The sequence below is a fragment of the Hemitrygon akajei genome, chromosome 24, assembly GCF_048418815.1.
Source record: "Hemitrygon akajei chromosome 24, sHemAka1.3, whole genome shotgun sequence".
NCBI classification, from domain to species: domain Eukaryota; kingdom Metazoa; phylum Chordata; class Chondrichthyes; order Myliobatiformes; family Dasyatidae; genus Hemitrygon; species Hemitrygon akajei.
This window is the reverse complement of record NC_133147.1, coordinates 23,262,373-23,282,976: the sequence shown is the minus strand read 5'-3', so window position 1 is coordinate 23,282,976 and position 20,604 is coordinate 23,262,373. Positions and strand designations below refer to the sequence as shown.

The following is a 20,604-nucleotide window of genomic DNA, read 5'->3' as shown; positions in this document are numbered from 1 at the left end:
CCACTCAGTAGCCCCGAAGACGGTGTTCCGTGCTGTATGTCAAAATGCATAAAACTCCCCCAACCGCCCCAACACGCTGGGACTCCAGAACCGAAACTGAGACAGAGATTTGATGCTAACCTGAGTGTTTTATTGATAACACGGGGGATGGCAGAAGAAATCACAAGTGCGTGTTCCGGGTAGTGGGGATTCCAATTAAAGACAATGGCTGCAAGGATTCCATAAGGTGGAAGGAGAGAGGGTGCAGGTAGGAACAGAGGGCGAGAGAGTGAGTTCTACCCAAGCAAGGGGAGAGGATTAACTGGAGATGCGGTACCCCTGGAAGGACAAGGAGGCCTGGTGTATCAACACAGACCCCTCTTCCAGGGTCACCCACACCTGATCTCCGTTCTCCAGCTGTAAGAGGCAGCTTCGCTCGGACAACTGGGTGGCGCCGAGTGGGAGACTGCTGTAGAGGCGCTCGTGGACGGCGCTGTTCTTCACCAAGGCCACGGTGGTGTTGGCCTCGTCCCGCCCGGGCAGGAAAGAAAAGGCGAAGAAGTAAGTGCCCTCTTCGGGGCAAGTGAAGATCCCGGTGTTGGCATCGTATCCTCCCTCTCTGTTCAGCTGCACCTGGTCGAAGATGATGATGGCCCCTTGAATCGGTGGTCTGTTCGTGGGCCCGCGAATGGCGGCGAAGACAACAGCGTGGAGATGATCGTGGCTCTCTTCTAGTGGGCAAAGAGGGGAAAAGGTTAGAATCAAATACAGTTCGGTGGAACCTCTATGACCAGTCACTAGTTTATTATTGATACGTGTACTAAAACATTTATGATTGAAGAGACAGCGATACAGCGGAGGAACGGTACTTCGGCCTGCCAAGTGATACCCAGGTAATTAAACTCGCAATTAGCTGCTTAATTCAGCTAATCCCTGCTGACAAGCATACTTTCTTTCAAATATCGTTGCGTACTCAATGGTCACTTTATTAGTTATAGCTCTACACCTGCTGGTTAATGGGAATATCTAATCATTCAATCATGATGGCAGCAACTCAAAGCATAAAGTCAGGCCGACAAGATCAAGAGATTCAGTTGTTGTTCAGATCAAGGACCCAAACTACGTCGGGTCTTAGCGATATATAGGAGGCCTCACCGGGAGCACCAAACACGGTATATGACCCCATCAGACTTACAGGTGAAGTGCCGCCTCACCTAGAAGGATGTTTGGCGCATCGGTGAGACCCGACGTAGATTGGGAGATCGCTTCTCCAACCTACGTTCCGTCCGCCAGAACGAACGGGATCTCCCAGTGGCCACCCACTTTAATTCCACTTCCCATTCCCATTCTGATATGTTCATCCACGGCCTCCTCCACTGTAGGGATAAGGCCACACGTAGGTTAGGGCAGAAACATCTTAAGCTCTGTTGGGTAATCCTCCAACCTGATGGCATGAATATCGATTTCTCAAACATCCAGTGATGCTTCCACCAACCCCACTCCCCATCATCATTTCCCATCGCCTTGTCCCTCGCTCATGTTAACTCCTTGCCCGAACATCGTCTCTCTCTTATGCTCCTCCTACCCGCCCCCGCCTGTCTTCTTTCTTCCATGATCTTCTGTCTCTTTCACCAATCAATTTTCTAGCTCTTTGCATCATTGCTCCCCTTGGAAGTTTCACATATCGCCTGGCGTTTCACATTCCCGTCTCCCCACCATTAAAATCTACTCTTCAGCTTTTTTTCCTGAAGAAAGGTCGACTGTACTGTTTTCATAGATGCTCTCTGACTTGCTTCATTCCTCCGGTAATTTGCATGTGTTGCTCGATTTCAGCCTTCTGCATTTTCTCTTGTTTACCTTTCGAACCTTGAAGTGGATGTGCTACAACAGCAGACGACCACGAGCACACGGTCAGCAGCCATTGCATTAGGTAGAAGAGTACCGAATAAAATGGCCACCGAGTTTATTTCCTGTAGGTAGGTGACCAGAACTGTACAGAGTACTCCAAATTAGACCTCACCAATGTTTTATGCAACTACTACATTACATTTCAAATCCTGATGGCCAACATGTAAGAACACCTGTGACTACACTATCATGGATGACCTGATATGAACGCAATATTCCAGATGCGGTACAACCAGGGTTACTTAAAGCTGCAGAATAGCTGCCTGACTCTTGGCCTCAGTGTCTTGACTAATAAAGGCAAGCATGAAAAATACATTCAGTACCCACTTTATTAAGTAAACATTTACACCTATTCGTTAACACTGGTATCTAAATAGCCAATAATATGTCAGAAATTCAGCACATAAAAGCATGCAGACATGGTCAGGAGGTTCAGGTTGCTGTTCAGACACAACATTAGAATGGAGAAAAATGTGATCTAAGTGGCAGATTGGGGAATCATTTTTGGGGCCAGATCGGGTGGTTTGAGCATCTGAAAAACTGATGGTCTCCTGGGATTTTCATGCACCAAATATTTACATAGAATAGTGTCAACAACAAAAAGAAAATCCAGGGAGAGACAAATTTAACGCTGAAAATGCCTTGTTCAAGAGAAATGATAGTGGAGAATGATAAGACTGGTTCAAGTGACAGAAAGGCGACAGTAACTCAATCAACCACTGATTACAACAGTTCTGTGCAGACGAGCATCTCTGAAAACACAACATGTCGAAACTTCGAAACTTGAGGTGGATGGGGCTGCAGCTCAGAAAACAACGAACATAAAATCAGCAACCATTCAGTGTAACTTCCTGACTGTTGAACCCGTGCCTTGACTAATAAAGACAACACTCTGTGCATTTGCTTCTCACCCAGGCATACAATCCATACACCGGTATAGTTGAATGGGAATGCAGAAGATAATATTGCAGTTACAGAGGAAATGCAGTTCAGATAGAACAAGTGAATAGGCCACGATGAGGTGGATTGGCAGGACAAAAGTTGGTCCTTACAGCGTACCAGATATCAGTTCAAGAGTCTGGAAACACCTGCTTAGAAGATATCCTTGACGCTTCTGTGTATTCTGTATGATAGGAGAGGATAGAAGAGGAAATGAGCGGTGTGTAATGTGATCTCAGTTATTATGGACTGATTTACTGATGCAGTGGGAGGTGTGGGGGAGGCAGTAGACAGGAGGGCTGGTTTGCGTGAAAAACTGAGCGGTGTGCAATGTGTTGATGTCTCAGGTGGAGCAGTTCAAAGTTTCGAAGATTAATTTATTGTCAGACGATATATCCATATATAACTCTGAGATTCGTCTTCTCCAGATAGCCACGAAAGAAAAAAGTCCATCCAGAGAACACGAAACATGAACATGAGCAGCTGCCGTACCAAGTTGTAATGCATCTAGATAGGAAGCTTTCTACTGTGAATCTGGATATACTGGCGTAGTTTTGAGGGACATGTCGAATTTCCTCTGCCTCCCGAAGAAATAGAGGTGTTGGTGAGCTTTCCTGCCCATAGTGTGCACATGGTTTGACCACGACTAGTTGCCGCAGACGTTTACCACCATGGAAAATAAAACGCTCGACCATTTCCCACTTCAGCATCACCAGCACAGATAGGGGCATGCAGAGTCTTCTGCTTATTGAAAGGAGTTTGCTAGCCAACATCGAAATGGAGGATAGAAGGTCTGTTCCTCTTAGGCAGCTGAATGGACGGTCCGCTGAAATGTCATACCATGTGCCACCCTCAACACAGCCGCCAGTAGCCGCTGTGCGGTACCCCCCCCCCCCCCCACTCCTCAAACAATGGCAAGACGACCAGTGGGGCAGCAGAAACCTGGCTGATTCCGGGCTAATAGGAGGATCAAGGGTTAAAAAAAGTTCCAATATTTGGGGATTTCTGGGAAGACACTGACTCAATGGTCTGAATTTCCTTTTTGTGCGCTGTCAGGGGAGGGCGAGTTGGTGGGGGATGGTAAGGGCAGAAATCCGATTCCTCTGTGCGCAATGTGATTGGTTCAATGCCCGCAGAACCCCTGGGAATGGAACAAATCCTAGTGGGGTGAGCAGGAGCCCAGGAAAGATATTGTCTGATCTACACTTACCATCCTCCAGGTGATGCTCCAATGCGGTGATACGGGCCTCCAGGTCCTCCAGGTCCTGTAGAGACAAGGGTAAGACATAGGTTCCACAGATCTGCTCACTGGAATAGGTTGTGCATACAGAGAATGAGGCTTTGTCCACACCGTCCCATCACACACTCCCGGGGTCAGACACAGAGTCAAGCTCCCTCCACACCGTCCCATCACACACTCCCGGGGTCAGGCACAGAGTGAAGGTCCCTCCACACCGTCCCATCACACACTCCCGGGGTCAGACACAGAGTGAAACTCCCTCCACACCGTCCCATCCACACACTTCCGGGGTCAGACACAGAGTGAAGCTCCCTCCACACCGTCCCATTACACACTCCCGGGGTCAGACACAGAGTGAAGCTCCCTCCACACCGTCCCATCACACACTCCCGGGGTCAGACACAGAGTGAAACTCCCTCCACACCGTCCCATCACACACTCCCGGGGTCAGACACAGACTGAAGCTCCCTCCACACCGTCCCATTACACACTCCCGGGGTCAGACAAAGAGTGAAGCTCCCTCCACACCGTCCCATCACACACTCCCGGGGTCAGACACAGAGTGAAGATCTTTCCATACCGTCCCATCACACACTGCCGGGGTCAGACACAGTGTCACGCTTCCTCTACACTATCCCATCACACATTCTCCGGATCAGACACAGACTGAAGCTCCTTCTATGTCGTCACATCAACCACTGCTGCGGTCGGATACGGAGTGAAACTCACACTGCACTATCCCATCATACACTGCGGGGGTCACACACACGATGATACCCTCCACACTGTGCATCACGATTCCGAGTGTCGTACACAGGGCAGAGTTTCCTAATACTGAGGGGGCAGTAAGAAGATGGTATTTGGTCTCTGGATTGCGTTCGTTACTACATTGCAGCAAGCTCCGAAATAGGATGGGTCAGATAAACCTATGTTTGAGGTGCTGATCCAGGGCGAAGGGATACGGGTTCTTGAATCATTGGGGTATCTTCTGGGACAAGAAAGACTTGTACAAGAGGGAAGTGTTAAACCTGAACAATAGGGGATCCGACTGTATTGTAGAGAAATCTGCTGGTGCTAGATTAGCAGCGGGTGGAACTTTGACCAGGTCAGGGGATAAAGCAGCAGTCAGTGTCATGGTCCGGTCCGTGAAGGACGCGTTCTGGTTCAAGGTCCAGTTCGTGGACTCCAGACTCCGAGTCTTCTGGCTGTCCATTGTTTCATTTGGGCTTAATCACAGACACCTGATTCTCATATTAGGGCTTAAATATAAGTGGCGCTGGGTTCGAGTGTTGGTGCTGGTTCGTCTTATCAGTTCCGTCTTCGCCTCTGTGGGGTAAGTCGGGCCGTCTTTGTAGTTACCCTGAGGCGAGACTGTTCACTTCCCTTCCCCTTCTTTCTGTAGTTCTTGGCTGGAGCCCCGCCTGCTACCTTTCGCCTAGAGCCTCGCCTACGTCCTCGCGAAATTTCGCCGTCAAGTTCTACCACCGGAAACAAGACCGGAGCCTTGCTGTGTCCAGATGAGGAACTGTCTTTCGTTGTTTTGAACTGTCTCTTTGTGTCCACGCCTTCACTAGGTAGGTCCGACTGCTTGCCGCTACCTAGTGTTGGGACCTGTCTCGTCGTGTTCAGCTTTCTGTGTATGAGTCCCGGCCCTACGTCCTATTCCCAAGGAGGGGTCCCGGCTCTATGTTCCGCGTTCCTGTCTCCCAAGACCAGGGCTCTGTGTTCCAGTCTCTCTCGTCCAAGTTTGAGCTTCATATCCTCATCCAGCCCAGAGGTCCCGTGTCCTATCTCCACGTCCAGTCCTGTTGCCTTGCCACGTCTTGTCCTCGCCTAGATCACAAGTCCGAGCCTGAGTCAAGACCCAGGTTCTGTGTCCCTGTCCAGTCTCTGGCTCGGAATCCTAGTCCAAGTTCCAAGTTCCTTGTCCAGGCTCCGCTTTCCCAGTCGAGTCCTAGCACAGGCCCTGTATCCGAGTCTCGTCCAGGGCCTGTGTCTTGTCCAGCGTCGTTTCTTCCCCAATTCCCTTGCTTTCTTGACAACCTAGTCCTGTCCCTAGTACTTCAGTGTCTGTGTTCTGCATTTGGGACCGCTCTCAACGCCTACCTTGTAACAGAACGAACTGGCCGCAATGAACCCAGCGGACGCGAAACCCCTGCAATAGCCAGGGCTCCCTACTGGGCTTGCACGATCAGCTGCTCAGGATTGTCATGGAGAACCTCAGTGAACTGGTCAACTCCGGTGTGAGTAACCTCGTTTGAAGGTTCTTAGGATGACCAGTTCGAGGTCAAGCATCGCTCCTGGATACTGACTCCACGTTCGCTCCGTTAATAACGCCTCCCGACTCTGCCCCCACGCCTGTGTTCTGCACCTTGGGTTCGCCGGTGTAACAGCCAGAGAATAAATTCGATAATCTGAGTTGGATTTGACTGTTTAATTCTTAGATTATTCTGTTTAATTGCTAAATTCATCGCCGTTTAACAATTAGTTAACTGTCTGTATTATAATTAGTTTTTATATGCATGTAACATTAAGATACGCACCTAATTATATATTGACATAACTCCGGAAGCTTCTCTTGGAACTCAATTATCAGCTTACGTGCTTTCTCATTGGTTAATTCTTATCTACACATTTGAAAAGAATTTTCTTATCGATGGGAAAATAACCACCCCATGCTAGGCGCCATGTTGACCCTGTATCCCCTTCACTTAGGGACCTCAGTTTTCTTTGTTCTACCAATAAAACGATCTGGAAGCAACAGAAGTTCAGCCTGTTTCCTGACCTCTGAAGGCACTTGGATTAAAATCATCAGGATAGCCTGGAAAAGAGTAACTGGAGATAAAGGGACACTATCGAATGTGCGTTTATTTCAATTCCTGAGAATTAATAGGAAAGGTGGACAATCTCATCGTGGGACGACTCTGGAGAACAGGATGTTTAAGTATAACAGAAATTCAACAAGAGAAATGAAGGATTGGTGGTTTAATATTCCGGAATACACGGGTGACAGCAGTGTAGCTCACTCCACAGCGCCCCATCAAACAGTGCAATGTTAAGATAGAGAGCGATGCTTCCTCTACACCCTCACCTTTCCACAATCCCGGGATCAGGCACTGAGTGAAGGTCCCTCTACACCCGTCCCATCACGCACTCCGGAAGACAGGAACGGAGTGAGTCTCCAACTATACCATCCCATCACACACTACTGGGGTCCGATTCAGAGTTAGGGTCTCTCTCTAATCATACATTCCTAAGATTAGACCCGAGTGAAGCTTCCTCTACGCCGTCTCATCACATGCTCAAGGGGTGAGAAGCAGATTGAAGGTCTCTCTGCACCATCCCACAACACAGACCCGGCATCAGAGACAGAATGAAGCTTACGCTACACAGTCCCATCACACAGTCCAGTAGTCAGAGCCAGACTGAAATTCCATCTACACCATCCCATCACAGACTCACAGGGGGAGACAGAGTGGAGCTCCCTCTACACCGTCCAATGTGGCATTCCCAGGTTCAGGGCAGAGTGATGCTCGCTCTACACCGTCCCGTCACAGAACGCCGTGGTCAGACGCCTTTTAAACCGGCCCATCGCATATTGTCGGGATATGACACAGAATGAAGCTTTCGCTACACCGTTGCATGGAATAATCCCGGGATCAGACACACAGTGAAGATTCCTTCACACCATTCCATCGCGCACTCGCAGGGTCAGACACAAAGTAAATCTCTGTCTGCACTGATCAATCACACACTATTGGGATCAGACAAGGAGCTAAATTTCCTCCACACAGCCCCATAAAAGAATCCCAGTGTGAGACACTGAGTGAGACTCCCTCCGCAACCACCCTTCACACACTCCCGGAATCAGACACAGAATTAAGCTCCCACCACCCAGTCCTATCACACACTCCCAGGGTTAGACGCAGAGTGCCACCCATTCTGCACCGTCCCATCAAACAGTCCCGGCGATACTGCAAACAGTCACACAATCCTTGGGCCAACACAGAGTGAGGCTCCCTCACACCACTCATCATGCACTCCCAAAGTGAGACATAGAATGAAGCTCCCTCTACGCCGTTCCATGAGACATTCACAGGATCAGACCAGGGTGAAGTTCGCTGTACACCCTGCTTAAACACAGAGTGAAGCTCCATCAGCACCATGGCATCACACACTCCTTCGGCCAACACAGAGTGAAGCTCCCTCCTACACTCCCAGGGACAGACCTGAGTGAACATACCTCCACAGCGTGCAATCACACACTCACGGAGTGAAGCTCCCTCCACACCATCCCATCACACAGTCGCAGGCTCATACGCAAAATTGAAGCTCATTCTGTATCATCCCATCACGTACAGAAAGAGAATGGAATTTCCTCCATAGCGTTTCATTACATACTCCAGTTGTCAGACACAGACTGGAACGCCTTTCATACGATTTAACACACATTCCCAGGGTGAGAAAACAGAGTGAAGCTCCCTCTATACCGTCACATAAGACATTCCCTGGATCAGACAGACTGAAGCTCGCTCAGCACCGTCCTATCATACACTTCCGTGGTCCTACGCAGCGCAAAGCTCCCACCACACCTTGCCATCACACGCTCCCAGATTGAGACACCTGAAGCTCCCTGCATAGCGTCCCATCACACACCTCCCTGAATCTGAAGCAGTGTGAGGCTCCCTCAGCACCGCCCCATCAAACATTCCCAGATGAGACACAGAGTGAGGTTCCCTGTACACATTCTCATCACTGAATCCCAAGTTAGACACAGTGAAGCTCGCTATGCCCAGTACCCTACACCCACTCGGGGTCACACACAGAGTGAAGCTCCCGACTCGACGCCCTACGCGAACCCCCGTCATCAGCGGTTATCTACAAACCTGGTGATGATGCGTGGAATTCCCACCAGTGTGGTGCAAATATGCCATCTTGGTGGACATCGAGATGCTGAGAATGAACAGAACCGCCTGCTGGAAAAAGAGGACAATAAGGTAAGTGTCAGCAATGAACCCCCATCCCTTCCTCCCCGATCATCTGCCATCCTTTGGCAAGAACTGTCGACATTCACCTTCACCCAGAAATCCATCGCGACAACTTCCACCAGGTCCGCTTTCTCCGAAGTATCCTGCCTTCACTCCTGTGTCTTTTAAACACTTTCGGTGAGGGTTGGATCAGGTTGAGGCGTCCAGCCAACTTCCTGAGAACTCCCCTTACACACAGACAGACACACAGAAGAAACACGTACTCACAGACCTGCCCTCCACCAACCTGAGTATGTGAACGTGACTGTTCAAGATATTTCGCTAATCTCGCCTCCGGCTGAGATTGTGCCTCCGCCCTGCCAAGACACCGCCTGCCTTTTGTTTACATTTAATGCTCGCTTTGTGAGCTGATGCTGCAGCTCACCTGTCCTGTTCTGGAAATCCAGACGGTGCTTGAAAATTTTATTCTTTGCAATAAAAAGGCTTTAATAGCGTAATCCACAGAAACAGTTATCTTCGGCCCATCTGGTCCATTCCAATACTATTTAAACTACATATCACCATCTTCCATATCCCCACAATCCATTTATCTGTACAAACTTCGCTTAAAACATTGAAATTGTGTTCGCATGTACCACTTGCGCTGGCAGCGCGTTCCACACTCTCACCACCTTCTGACTGAAGATGTTTTCCCCTCATTTTCACCTTCAGCCTCAACCCATGACTTCTCCTTGTAGTTCCACCTGACCTCAGTGGTAAAAGACTGCTTGCACTTCCCCTAGCTATACCCCTCATAATTTTGTATACCTCCATAAATCTCCGCTCAACCTTCCATGTTCTCAGGAATATAGTCCTAACCTGATCAATCTTTCCTTGTGACTCTGGTGGTCCTAGAACCATAGAACATTACAGCAAAGAAACAGACCTTTTTGGCCCTTCTTGGCTGTGCCGAACCATCTTTTTGCCTAGTCCCACTGACCTGCTCCTGGGCCATATCCCTCCAAAGCCCTCTCATCCATATACCTGTCCAAGTTTTTCTTAAATGTTAAAAGTGAGACGGCATTCATCACTTCATCTGGCAGTTCATTCCACACTCCCACCATTCTCTGCGTGAAGAAGCCCCCCCCCCCCCCACGTTCCATTTAAACTTTTCCCCCTTCACCTTTAAACCCATGACCTCTGTTTTATTTCTCCCTTGGCCTCAGTGGCCTCCTGACCCGGCAAATCCTTTTAAATTTTCTCTGTACTTTGTCAACCGTATTTACAATTTTCCTGTGGTTAGGTGATCGAAGCTGCACATAATACTGCAAAATAGCCCTCACCAATATCTGATACAACATAACATCTCTTCTCCTGGACTCAATATCTTGATTTATGAAGGTCAGTGTGCCAAAAGCTTTCTTCACAATCATATTAACAGTGAATTCATACTGGCTCGGGCATGTTGCATACGGCCTACAGCCCATTCACTGCCCCAGATTCTACCCCTCATTCAAGAACACCCTGGCGTCTGCCCTGCAGTCCCTATGAGGGCGAAGGTCAGGAAATCAAAGGATCTGTTCACCTCCGCTAACCTGCAGATCTCCTCTGGGCAAGGTGTAGCACCTGCTTACCCCCATCCCCCAATCAGGGTCACGGGAAGCCGTGGGAGCAGGTGGTGGATGGTCATTTTGTGCAGCTGGTTGTGTGACCACTGTCACCAGGCAGACATTCCTGGGTATGGGAGGTGATGTAGTTCTCTGGATTAAGGATGGGAACAGTGCAATAGTGAGAGATGATATCAGTTCTAAGGAGCTGAATGTTGGATCCATCTGGGTGGAGGTTAGGAATAGTAAAGAAAAAAATCACTGGTGGGAGTTGTCTATCGGCCAGCGAATAATAACATTACAGTTTAAACAGGCAATAAACAGAGAAATATCTGAGGCATGTACGAATGGAACAGTGCTCATCATGAAATTGTAATTCAACAAAAGCAGGTCCTGTTTGACAAACTTACTGGAGTTCTTTGAGGTTATAACAAGCGCAGTGGATAGAGGGGAACAGATGGACGTTATTACTTGAATTTCCAGAAAGCATTCGATAAGATGCCACATAAAAGACTTATACATAAGATGAGGATGCATGGAGTTTGTAGTTATGCGGATGGATAGAGGATTGGTGAACGAATAGAAAGCAGAGAATTTGGATACATGGATGTTACTCTAGTTGGCAATCAGTGGTGAGTTTTGTGTTGTACCTGTCGGTGCTAGGTCCACCATTGTTATATAACCATATAACAATTACAGCAGGGGAACAGGCCATCTTGACCCTTCTAGTCCGTGCTGAATGTTTACTCTCACTTAGTCCACCTACCTACACTCAGCCCATAACCCTCCATTCCTTTCCTTTCCATATACCTATCCAAGTTTTTTTTAAGTGGCAATATCGAACCTGCCTCTACCACTTCTACTGGAAGCTCATTCCACACAGCTACCATTCTCTGAGTAAAGAACTTCCCCCTCGTGTTACCCCTAAACTTTTCCCCTTAACTCTCAACTCATGTCCTCTTGTTTGAATCTCCCCTACTCTCAATGGAAAAAGACTTTCCACGTCAACTCTATCTATCCCCCTATAATTTTAAATACCTCTATCAAGTCACCCCTCAACCTTCTACTCGTCAAAGAATAAAGACCTAACTTGTTCAACCTTTCTCTGTAACTTAGGTGCTGAAACCCAGGTAACATTCTAGTAAATCTCCTCTGTACTCTCTCTATTTTGTTGACATCTTTCCTATAATTCATTGACCAGAACTGTACACAACCCTCCAAATTTGCGTCACCAATGCCTTGTACAATTTTAACATTACATTCCAGCCCCTATACTCAATGCTGTGATTTATAAAGGCCAGCTTACCAAAAGCTTTCTTCATCACCCTATCCACATAAGATTCCACCTTCAGGAAACTATGCACCATTATTCCTAGATTACTCTGTTGTACTGCATTCTTCAATGCCCTACCACTTACCATGTATGTCTATCTTGATTATTCCTACCAAAATGTAGCACCCTACATTTATCAGCATTAAACTCCATCTGCCATCTTTCGGCCCACTCTTCTAACTGGCGTAATCTCTCTGCAAGCTTTGAAAACATACTTCATTATCCACAACGCCACCTATCTTACTATCATCTGCATACTTACTAATCCAATTTACCACCCCATGATCCAGATCATTAATGTATATGACAAACAACATTGGACCCAGTACAGATCCCTGAGGCACACCATTAGTCACCGGCCTCCAACCTGACAAACAGTTATTCACCACTACTCTCCGGCATCTCCCATCCAGCCACTGTTGAATCTATTTTACTACTTCAATATTAATACCTAACGATTCCTAACTAACCTTCCGTGTGGAATTTTGTCAAAACTTTTGTTCACGATATAAAGTAACGATCTGGAAGAGGGGACCGAGTGTAGCGAATCAGAGTTTCCTGATGATACTACATTGAGTGGAAAAGCAAATTGTACAGAAGATACCGAAACTATACAAGAGAGAGACAGATAGGTTAAGTGAGTGGGCAAGAATCTGGCAGAAAGAGTACAATGTTGATAAAGGAGAGGAACAAAAACTGAAAGCAGATTATTATTTAAATAGTAAAAATGCAACATGCTGCAATGCAGAGTGACCTGGGAGTGCATGTGTATGAATCACAAAAAGCTGGTGTGTAGGTGCAGCAGGCTGTCAAGAAGGCAACTGGAATATTGGCCTTCATCACTAGAGGGATTGGATTTAGGAATAGGGAGATTATGCTGCAACTGTGCAGGGTACTGGTGAGGCCACACCTGGAGTACCTGTTGCCAGTGGGTCGCACAGCCAGCTGCACAAATGACAATCCACCCACCTGCTCACACGGCTTCCCTGACCCTGATTGGGGGGTGGGGGTAAGCAGGTGCTACACCTTGCCTAGAGGAAATCTGCAGGCCAGCGGAGGTGAACAGATCCTTTTGATTTCCCTGGCCTTCCTCCTCATAGGGACAGCAGGGAAGACACCAGGAATGAGGGGTAGAATCTGGGGCAGTGAATGGGCTGTAGGCCGTATGCAACATGCCCGAACCAGTATGGACTTCACGGTTGCAGGCAGAGTAGGCTTAATGAGTAGGCTTCACGGTTGGAGGAATGGCAGAGTAGGCTTAACGAGCCAGATGTCCTACTCTGTCTCCTGTCTCTTAAGTTCTTATGCAAGAGTATTGATTACCGCTGAGGTCACTCATCCTGGAACGGCACTGCCCATAAGCGGACAGTGTAAACCACTTCTGTGGCAAAATTTGCAAACAGCAGTCATGGTCATGGAATGACGATGATCGTCCACGTCATCCCGGAAGGCACATGATGATGATCATGATATATGTGTAAAGATGAACGCGATCTTTCAATCTACCTTGTTAAGGCCTTTGTACTTCTCTTGCCTATCTGCAGGCTTTTTCGCTGTAACATACATGGCCCAGCCAAGGGTTGCTTGTAAAAATGATTTGTTTTTCTGCGAGCATGTGGATTTTCATTTTCTTACTGTAACCTCGTGGGTACGGAGTGTTCCTTCGACTGCTTATCTTTTACGTCTAATTGTTTGTCTTTAGACTGGCTCTGGGTTTTTACTTTATTTTGCTGGTGTCTCATTTGTGATCATGGGAATTGTTCAGCTCTCTTTGTATTTAGCACTTGTATTCAACCGGGGTAATTGAATTAGCTGTTTTTCTCTCTCTCTCTCTCTCTCTCTCTCTCTCTCTCTCTCTCTCCTCTCTCTCTCTCTCTCTCTCTCCCTCCTCCTCATCTCTCCTCTCTCTCTCCTCTCTCCTCTCCTCTCTCTCTCTCTCTCTCTCCTCTCTCTCTCTCTCTCCTCTCTCTCTCTCTCTCTCTCTCTCTCTCTCTCTCTCTCTCTAGGAAAAACGCCATTAAGATGGAAATTCTGCGGCAAGATGGAAGAGTATGCTGTCAAGACCCAGGGAGATCAAATGGAATTTCAATTCAATTCAAGTTTCATTGTAATTCAACCATACATGAATGCCTCATGAATAGAGCCAAACGAGACACCATAACTGCAGAGTCAAAGTACTAAAACATATTACCAACAGTCACACACAGCACAAAGTACACAATTTAAAGCTCAAAGTTCAAACTATATTTTAGAAGCAAATTACATAAATGTCACCATAACAACGTAATAATCGTTTTCTGGCGGACATCCTCAATAAATCTAGACAATAATAACCATAACAAAATCAGCATTGCACCCTACCCAGGTATTTAAGAAGAGGAGAGAGAGAGAGAGAGAGAGATTGATTTATTTACATGTTCTGCCTGTATCCCCAGGTTCCCCACCCCAGCCCAGCAAAAGTTAATCTGCTTTCCCACAAGCCCTCAGTGAACGTTTGGAGCTGCAGTGGGTCCTAAGTAAAGCCCGTATTTTGCAGACCGCCTTTTCCAGTAGCACAGCACTCTCCTCACATGTCCCCTCCCCCATCTCCCTCCACAACTGAGTAGGAGAATCAGAGGGGCACTGACCGGCAAGCAAGAGTGAAGAGGTAAATTCGATAGCCGTCATAGCAGGTCAGAACAAACTTGGCGGGCACTCAGTGGCCATCTGTATTATCTTGCTAATGCAAATATCTTACAGCCACTCACGTGGCATTACCTCGATGCAGAAAAGCAAGCAGACATGGTCAAGGAGTTCAGTTGTCCAGACCAAACATCAGAAAGGGGGGAAAAGTATGATCTCAGATCACTTTGAATGTGGAAGGATTGTTGGCGCCAGTAGGATGCTTTGAGTATATAAGCAAGAGCTAATCTCAGTGGGTTTACACGTATAACAAACTCCAGAATTTGCAGAGAATGTTGCAAAAAGCAAAGAAAAAAACAACACATCCCAGTAGGCGGCAGTTCTGTGGGCGAAAATGCCTTAATGAGAGAGGTCAGAGGAGCATTGTCAGGCTGGTTAAAGCTGGCAGGAAGGCGACAGTAAATCAAATAACAAGGCGTTACAACAACGGTATGCAGAAGAGCTTCTTTAAATGCAGAACACCTTGAGGCTGGAAGTGGATGGGCTACAGAAGCAGAAGACCACCCATAATCTACCCAAGAAGGCCGCATTCCAGGCTGAAGCGAGCAGCTGGTCTCCGATCAGTCTTTGCCAAGAGCACAGAGGAAGCATTGTCTCCCTCTGAAATGAGAGATATCGGCCAGGGTTTCAAGCCGCTTATTCATCAGAGGTATGAGGAAGAACCATTGCAAAAAGCAGAAGGAAGCGGAAGAACATTGTAATTAATCAAAGGGGCCTTTGACAGAATAAACATACACGTTTGTAGATGTACCTTTCCCATTGCCAAAAGACAGACTTTTCTTTCTCTATTGTTAGAGCCACATCCTCAAAGATTGCCAAACATTACTTTTTCAGAAACTCCCACTGGCTCTGTACAATTCGATCATTCTACTCAAGGTATTCCTTAATTACGTCCTTTATTATAGATTCCGGCATGGTTCTCACCACGTCAGACTGTCCCTGTTTCCCTCTCTCCTTCTGTATAACATGTCTGATCTATTTGGGGGAAATCAAAAAGTAGATCAACAGGGGAACAGGCCCTCAGCCATCGAATCTGTCTGGACCATGTTATAGAACTAAACACATTTTGTCTGACCATGCCTGATTCCTATCCTTTCATTCCCGTCTCTTCCTGTGTCTGTCTCAGTGCCTCTATAATATCTGCCTCCACCACTACCCCCAGCAGTCCATTCCACGTTCTGTGTGATAAGGAACTTGCCTGGCACATCTCCTTTAAACTTTTCCCACTCACTTTTAATACCCTCTGCTGTTAGACATTTCCACGCTGTAGAGAGAGAGAGAGAGAAAAAACAACTGTCTACTCTATCTATGCCTCTTATAACTTTACAATCCTTCATCAGACCGCCATCCTGGTTCAAGGGAAAACTGCCCAAGTTTGTCCGAACTCTCCTGAGAGGTTAGATTTGCCAGTCCAGGCAGTACCGTGGTCACCGTCTTTTGCAACCTCTCCCAAGCCTGCGCATCCTTCCTATGATGGGCGACCAGAAGTGAAGAAAATACTCCAAGAGTGGTCTCACTAGAGTTTTGCACACCTTACTGCTCTTATCATTGATGCCCCGATCATTGTGCACACAGCATGGCTCTTTAACCACACTATTTATTGAACATGTGCAATCTGGATACAAGGTTAAAAGGTAGAGGGCCAGCCGAAGAGTGGTCCATCCGTCCTCCAGCTGCGAGGGTTCGGCAACCTTGACCAGACCAATGCAACTGTTACGGAACAGCAATGTTGAACTCTTCTGTATCTGAGTGTCACGGTATTCGTGAGTCACCTCCCGATCCTGCATGGCAAACAGAGGTGAAAACCAAGTGGAAGCTACTGTCAAGGTGCAGGAAGCCCTGAGTACCATCAGAGATGGACCTTCGTTGCTGCCCCAAATGCAGTGACATAGTGGCCATCAACTCATTCGCAGTCCTTCTGCCCAACTAGTCAATGCTGATCAGGATGTCCATGTAAACTCGTCCCATATCCCTCTAAACAAGGATTCCTTAAAGCTTAATGGTTAGGTTGAGTCAGGGGAGAGGAAGGCAAATGCGAGGGTAGTATTCATTTCAAGAGCACTAGTATATAAAAGCAAGTATGATATGTAGAAGCTTTATCCTGCACTGATGAGGCCTTGCCTGGGAGATTGCGTGGGTTCATATACTCAGCACCCTTTCACCTGTGCACTCTAGTTTCAGACTTCCCTGCACTTGGAAGGAAGAACCTCACCGACCATTCTCCTACCGCAAAAGGTTTCGACCAGAAACGTCGACTGTTTATTCATTTCCATAGATGTTTCTGACTCACTGAGTTCTGCCAGCATTTTGTGTCTGTCGCTCTGGATTCCCAGCACCTGCAGAATCTCTTGTTTCTCTGATCCTGCCCCTGGTGGTTTTATACTGTCACCCCTCATTAGCCTACGCTCCAAGGTGACCAGATTTCGCCGGCCTCTTCTCGTAAATGATACGCTCCATCCCAATCAACGTCCTGTGGGAACACAAAGGGGCAATGGGATTAGTCTGGGGACTGACACAGGACTGTGGGGAGAGAGTGTGACAGTGGGATTAATTTGGGGACAGGCACAGGGCTGTGGGGAGATAGTGGGACTGTGGTATTAGTTTGGGGACTGACACAGGGCTGTGAGGAGAGTGTGGATCAGTGGGATTAATTTGGGGACTGACACAGGGCTGTGGGAGAGAGTGTGACAGTGGGATTAATTTAGACACTGACACAGGACTGTGGGGAGAGAGTGGGACAGTGGGATTAGTTTGGGGACTGACACAGGACTGTGAGGAGAGAGTGGGACAGTGGGATTAATTTGGGGACTGACACAGGGCTGTGGGGAGAAAGTAGGGCAGAGGGATTAGCCTGGGTACTGACACAGGGCTGTGGGGAGAGAGTGTGACAGTGGGATTAGTTTGGGGACTGACACAGGGCTGTGGGGAGAGAGTGGGACAGTGGGATTAATTTTGGGGACTGACACAGGACTGTGGGGAGAGAGTGGGACAGTGGGATTAGTTTGGGGACTGACACCAGGGCTGTGGGGAGAGAGAGGGACAGTGGGATTAGTTTGGGGACTGACACAGGGCTGTGGGGAGAGAGTGGGGACAGTGGGATTAGTTTGGGGACTGACACAGGGCTGTGGGGAGAGAGTGGGGCAGCGGGATTAGTCTGGGTACTGACACAGGGCTGTGGGGGAGAGAGTGTGACAGTGGGATTAGTTTGGGGACTGACACAGGGCTGTGGGGAGAGAGAGGGACAGTGGGATTAGTTTGGGGACTGACACAGGGCTGTGGGGAGAGAGTGGGACAGTGGATTAGTTTGGGGACTGACACAGGGCTGTGGGGAGAGCGTTGGGACAGTGGGATTAGCCTGGGTACTGACACAAGGCCTGTGGGAGAGAGTGTGACAGTGTGATTAATTTGGGGACAGACACATGGCTGTGGGGAGAGAGGTGGGACTGTGGTATTAGTTTGGGGACTGACACAGGACTGTGGGGAGAGAGTGGGACAGTGGGATTAGTTTGGGGACTGACACAGGACTGTGAGGAAGCGTAGGACAGTGGGATTAATTTGGGGATTGACACGGGGCTCGTGGGGAGAGAGTGTGGCAGAGGGATTAGTTTGGGGACTGACAACGGCTGTGGGGAGAGAGTGGGGCAGAGGATTAGTCTGGGTACTGACACAGGGCTGTGGGAGAGAGTGGGTCATGGGGAATAATTCGGGGACTAACGTGGGGCTATAGAGACGAGTGTACAAACCACACAACATATGGAGATTTTGCATACTACAGATGCGCGCGCGCGCGCGCGCACACACACACACACACACACACACACACACACACCACACACACACACACACACACACACACACACCACACACACCACACACACACACACACACACACACACACACACACACACACCCGCAGAGATCAGAATTGAGCCCTGGAGTCTACCCACCGGACCTGGCATCGCTTTCACCTGAACACCTGGGGCACTTTATGACTCTTACACAAGTCATGATGAAGGGTCTTGGCCCGAAACGTCGACTTTCCGAGCTTTCCATAGATGCTGCCTGACCTGCTGACTTCCACAAGCACTTAGTGTGCGTTAACCTGCCAAAGCTCACTGAACTCACAGAGTCACAAAACATGGAGACAGCCCTTTGGTCCGCATCCTTGCTGACCAAGATCTTCTCCTGAGGGTAGTCCCTTATGCCTGGCTTTTCCTCATATCACTTTAAAGCTTTCCTATCCATTGACCTCTCCAAGTGTCCTTAATATTGTTCATATACCTCCCTCAAACCACTTCCTCTGGCATCTCGTTCAGTATACAGACCGACCTTTCGGTAAAAAAGTTGCCCTTTGGGAACCTGTTATATCTGTCCCTTCTCATCTTAAATCCCGTGCCTTCCATTCTTGATTCCCCTAACCTGGGCAAAAACACTGTGAGCTCATCCTATCTGCACCCCTTGAGGATGGATAAACTTTTTATAGGGTCACTCTTCTGCTTGCTACACCTCCCATGAATAAATGCCAAGCCTGTCCCTCCTCTCCCCATAACTCCATTACTCAAATCCTGGCAACGTCCTTGTCAATCCCCGCTGCACTCCCTGCCTCACCACAACGGATGCGTGAGTTCTATCCTGACCGCCATCGCATAGAGGAGGTTGGGAGCGCCTGGTCTAGAGTACGCCATCACTGCAGGGCTTGCGTGTGCTCGGGTCAAACAAAGTGGAAAATAAAACTTGGAGATGCTTCCACCGTGGAAACTGCCTTTTCCAGCAATAACACACACACACACACACACCACACACACACAAAATTGGCGAAAAGGTTTCTTACTTCAGCCCTCTAATCTGATCAACTATTCTAGTTATCCCCCACGCATCCTTTGTATCCATTGCCCTGTAAACACATTAATCTGTTTTTCATAATGCAGTTTACTTTCATGGTCTCAAGATGGCGCTCATGGAGTAAACCGCATCTAGGCTTTGCTCCAAACCTTTTACGTTTTTTTTAACCTACAAACACCCCTTAAACTTATTCTAAAGGGGTCTAAACATATAGAATTTTTCTTTTTAAACTATTTGAATTATTCTCAACTTGCTGAAATGTCTAAAGCAAAAGAACCGAAACAGACGAAAGAACCGTTAACTTTAGAAGTAGTTGTGAAGTTTATAGAAGCTAAATTTGAAGATCTGGAGAAAAAATTACTCGGAAGATTTTCACAGTATGACGAACGTTTGAAATCACTCGAAGAAAAGTTCCTGACCCTTTCACTGGAATCACAAAAACAACAAGCAAGCATTTTGGTTCTTGAAGAAGCCGCTCGTAAGAAGGATCGTATAATTGAAAAAATACAAGAAGAGCAAACTTCGACTTTCCAACAGATGGATCGTTATAAAGTTAAAATTACTGATTTGGAAAATCGTTCTCGAAGACAAAATCTTCGGTTAATTGGGACCCCGGAAAAATTTGAAAGCGGTGATCTGACCGTTTTCTTCTCTAAATTTCTAGTGGATGTCCTGGGCGCAGAGGTCCTGGATAACCCCCCGATAATCGATCGGGCACATCGGGTGTCCAGATTTCAGGCAGATTCAAGTCTGAAACCATGACACGTAATCCTTAGAATCCATTATCCTCATATCAAAGAACGTCTGATTCGTGCGGCTTGTAAAAAAGGCATGATAACCTATCAAAACTTCAATTTTCGCATTCTGGAGGACTATAGCCCGGAGGTATTACGGGCTAGGCTGGCTTTTAGATCGGTTATGTCGAATTTTCACCAGAAAGGCTACAAGCAAGCGTTGCTGTTTCCAGCACACCTGAGAGTCACCCTTCAAGATGGATCTTTTCGGCTGTTTAAATCGCCAGCGGATGCTCAAGGTTTCCTGGAACAATGACATTTGATCGGGCTGACCAATGTAATTTAGCCTATAGATTTGGATCTGTTATAGATT

General features: G+C 47.6%; 1 protein-coding gene across 2 annotated transcripts; it reads right to left on the bottom strand.

Moving 5' to 3' along the window:
• Window positions 1-108: 108 nt before the first annotated feature.
• On the bottom strand, window positions 109-9,264 carry LOC140715588 (complement C1q subcomponent subunit A-like). 2 transcript variants are annotated; one of them, XM_073027946.1, is made up of 4 exons: window positions 9,141-9,264; window positions 8,953-9,042; window positions 4,037-4,082; window positions 109-710 (listed from the first exon to the last, which is right to left on the bottom strand). In XM_073027946.1, exons 1-4 carry the CDS (start codon window positions 9,156-9,158, stop codon window positions 298-300), a joined length of 567 nt encoding a protein of 188 aa, XP_072884047.1. In that variant the 5' UTR covers window positions 9,159-9,264; the 3' UTR covers window positions 109-297. The 2 variants fall into 2 exon arrangements, with proteins under 2 accessions (XP_072884047.1, XP_072884048.1); XM_073027947.1 differs by having other exon boundaries at window positions 8,953-9,039; window positions 9,141-9,203.
• Between the last annotated feature and the right edge of the window lie 11,340 nt (window positions 9,265-20,604).

What these genes read in the sequence shown, in the direction of transcription:
- LOC140715588 (XM_073027946.1), bottom strand. An exon ending in ATTCCACGCATCATCACCAG is followed by an intron (nt 4,083 to 8,952) that starts GTTTGTAGATAA and finishes CAGGACCTGGAG; the next exon opens with GACCTGGAGGCCCGTATCAC. An exon ending in GGAGCATCACCTGGAGGATG is followed by an intron (nt 711 to 4,036) that starts GTAAGTGTAGAT and finishes TTTGCCCACTAG; the next exon opens with AAGAGAGCCACGATCATCTC.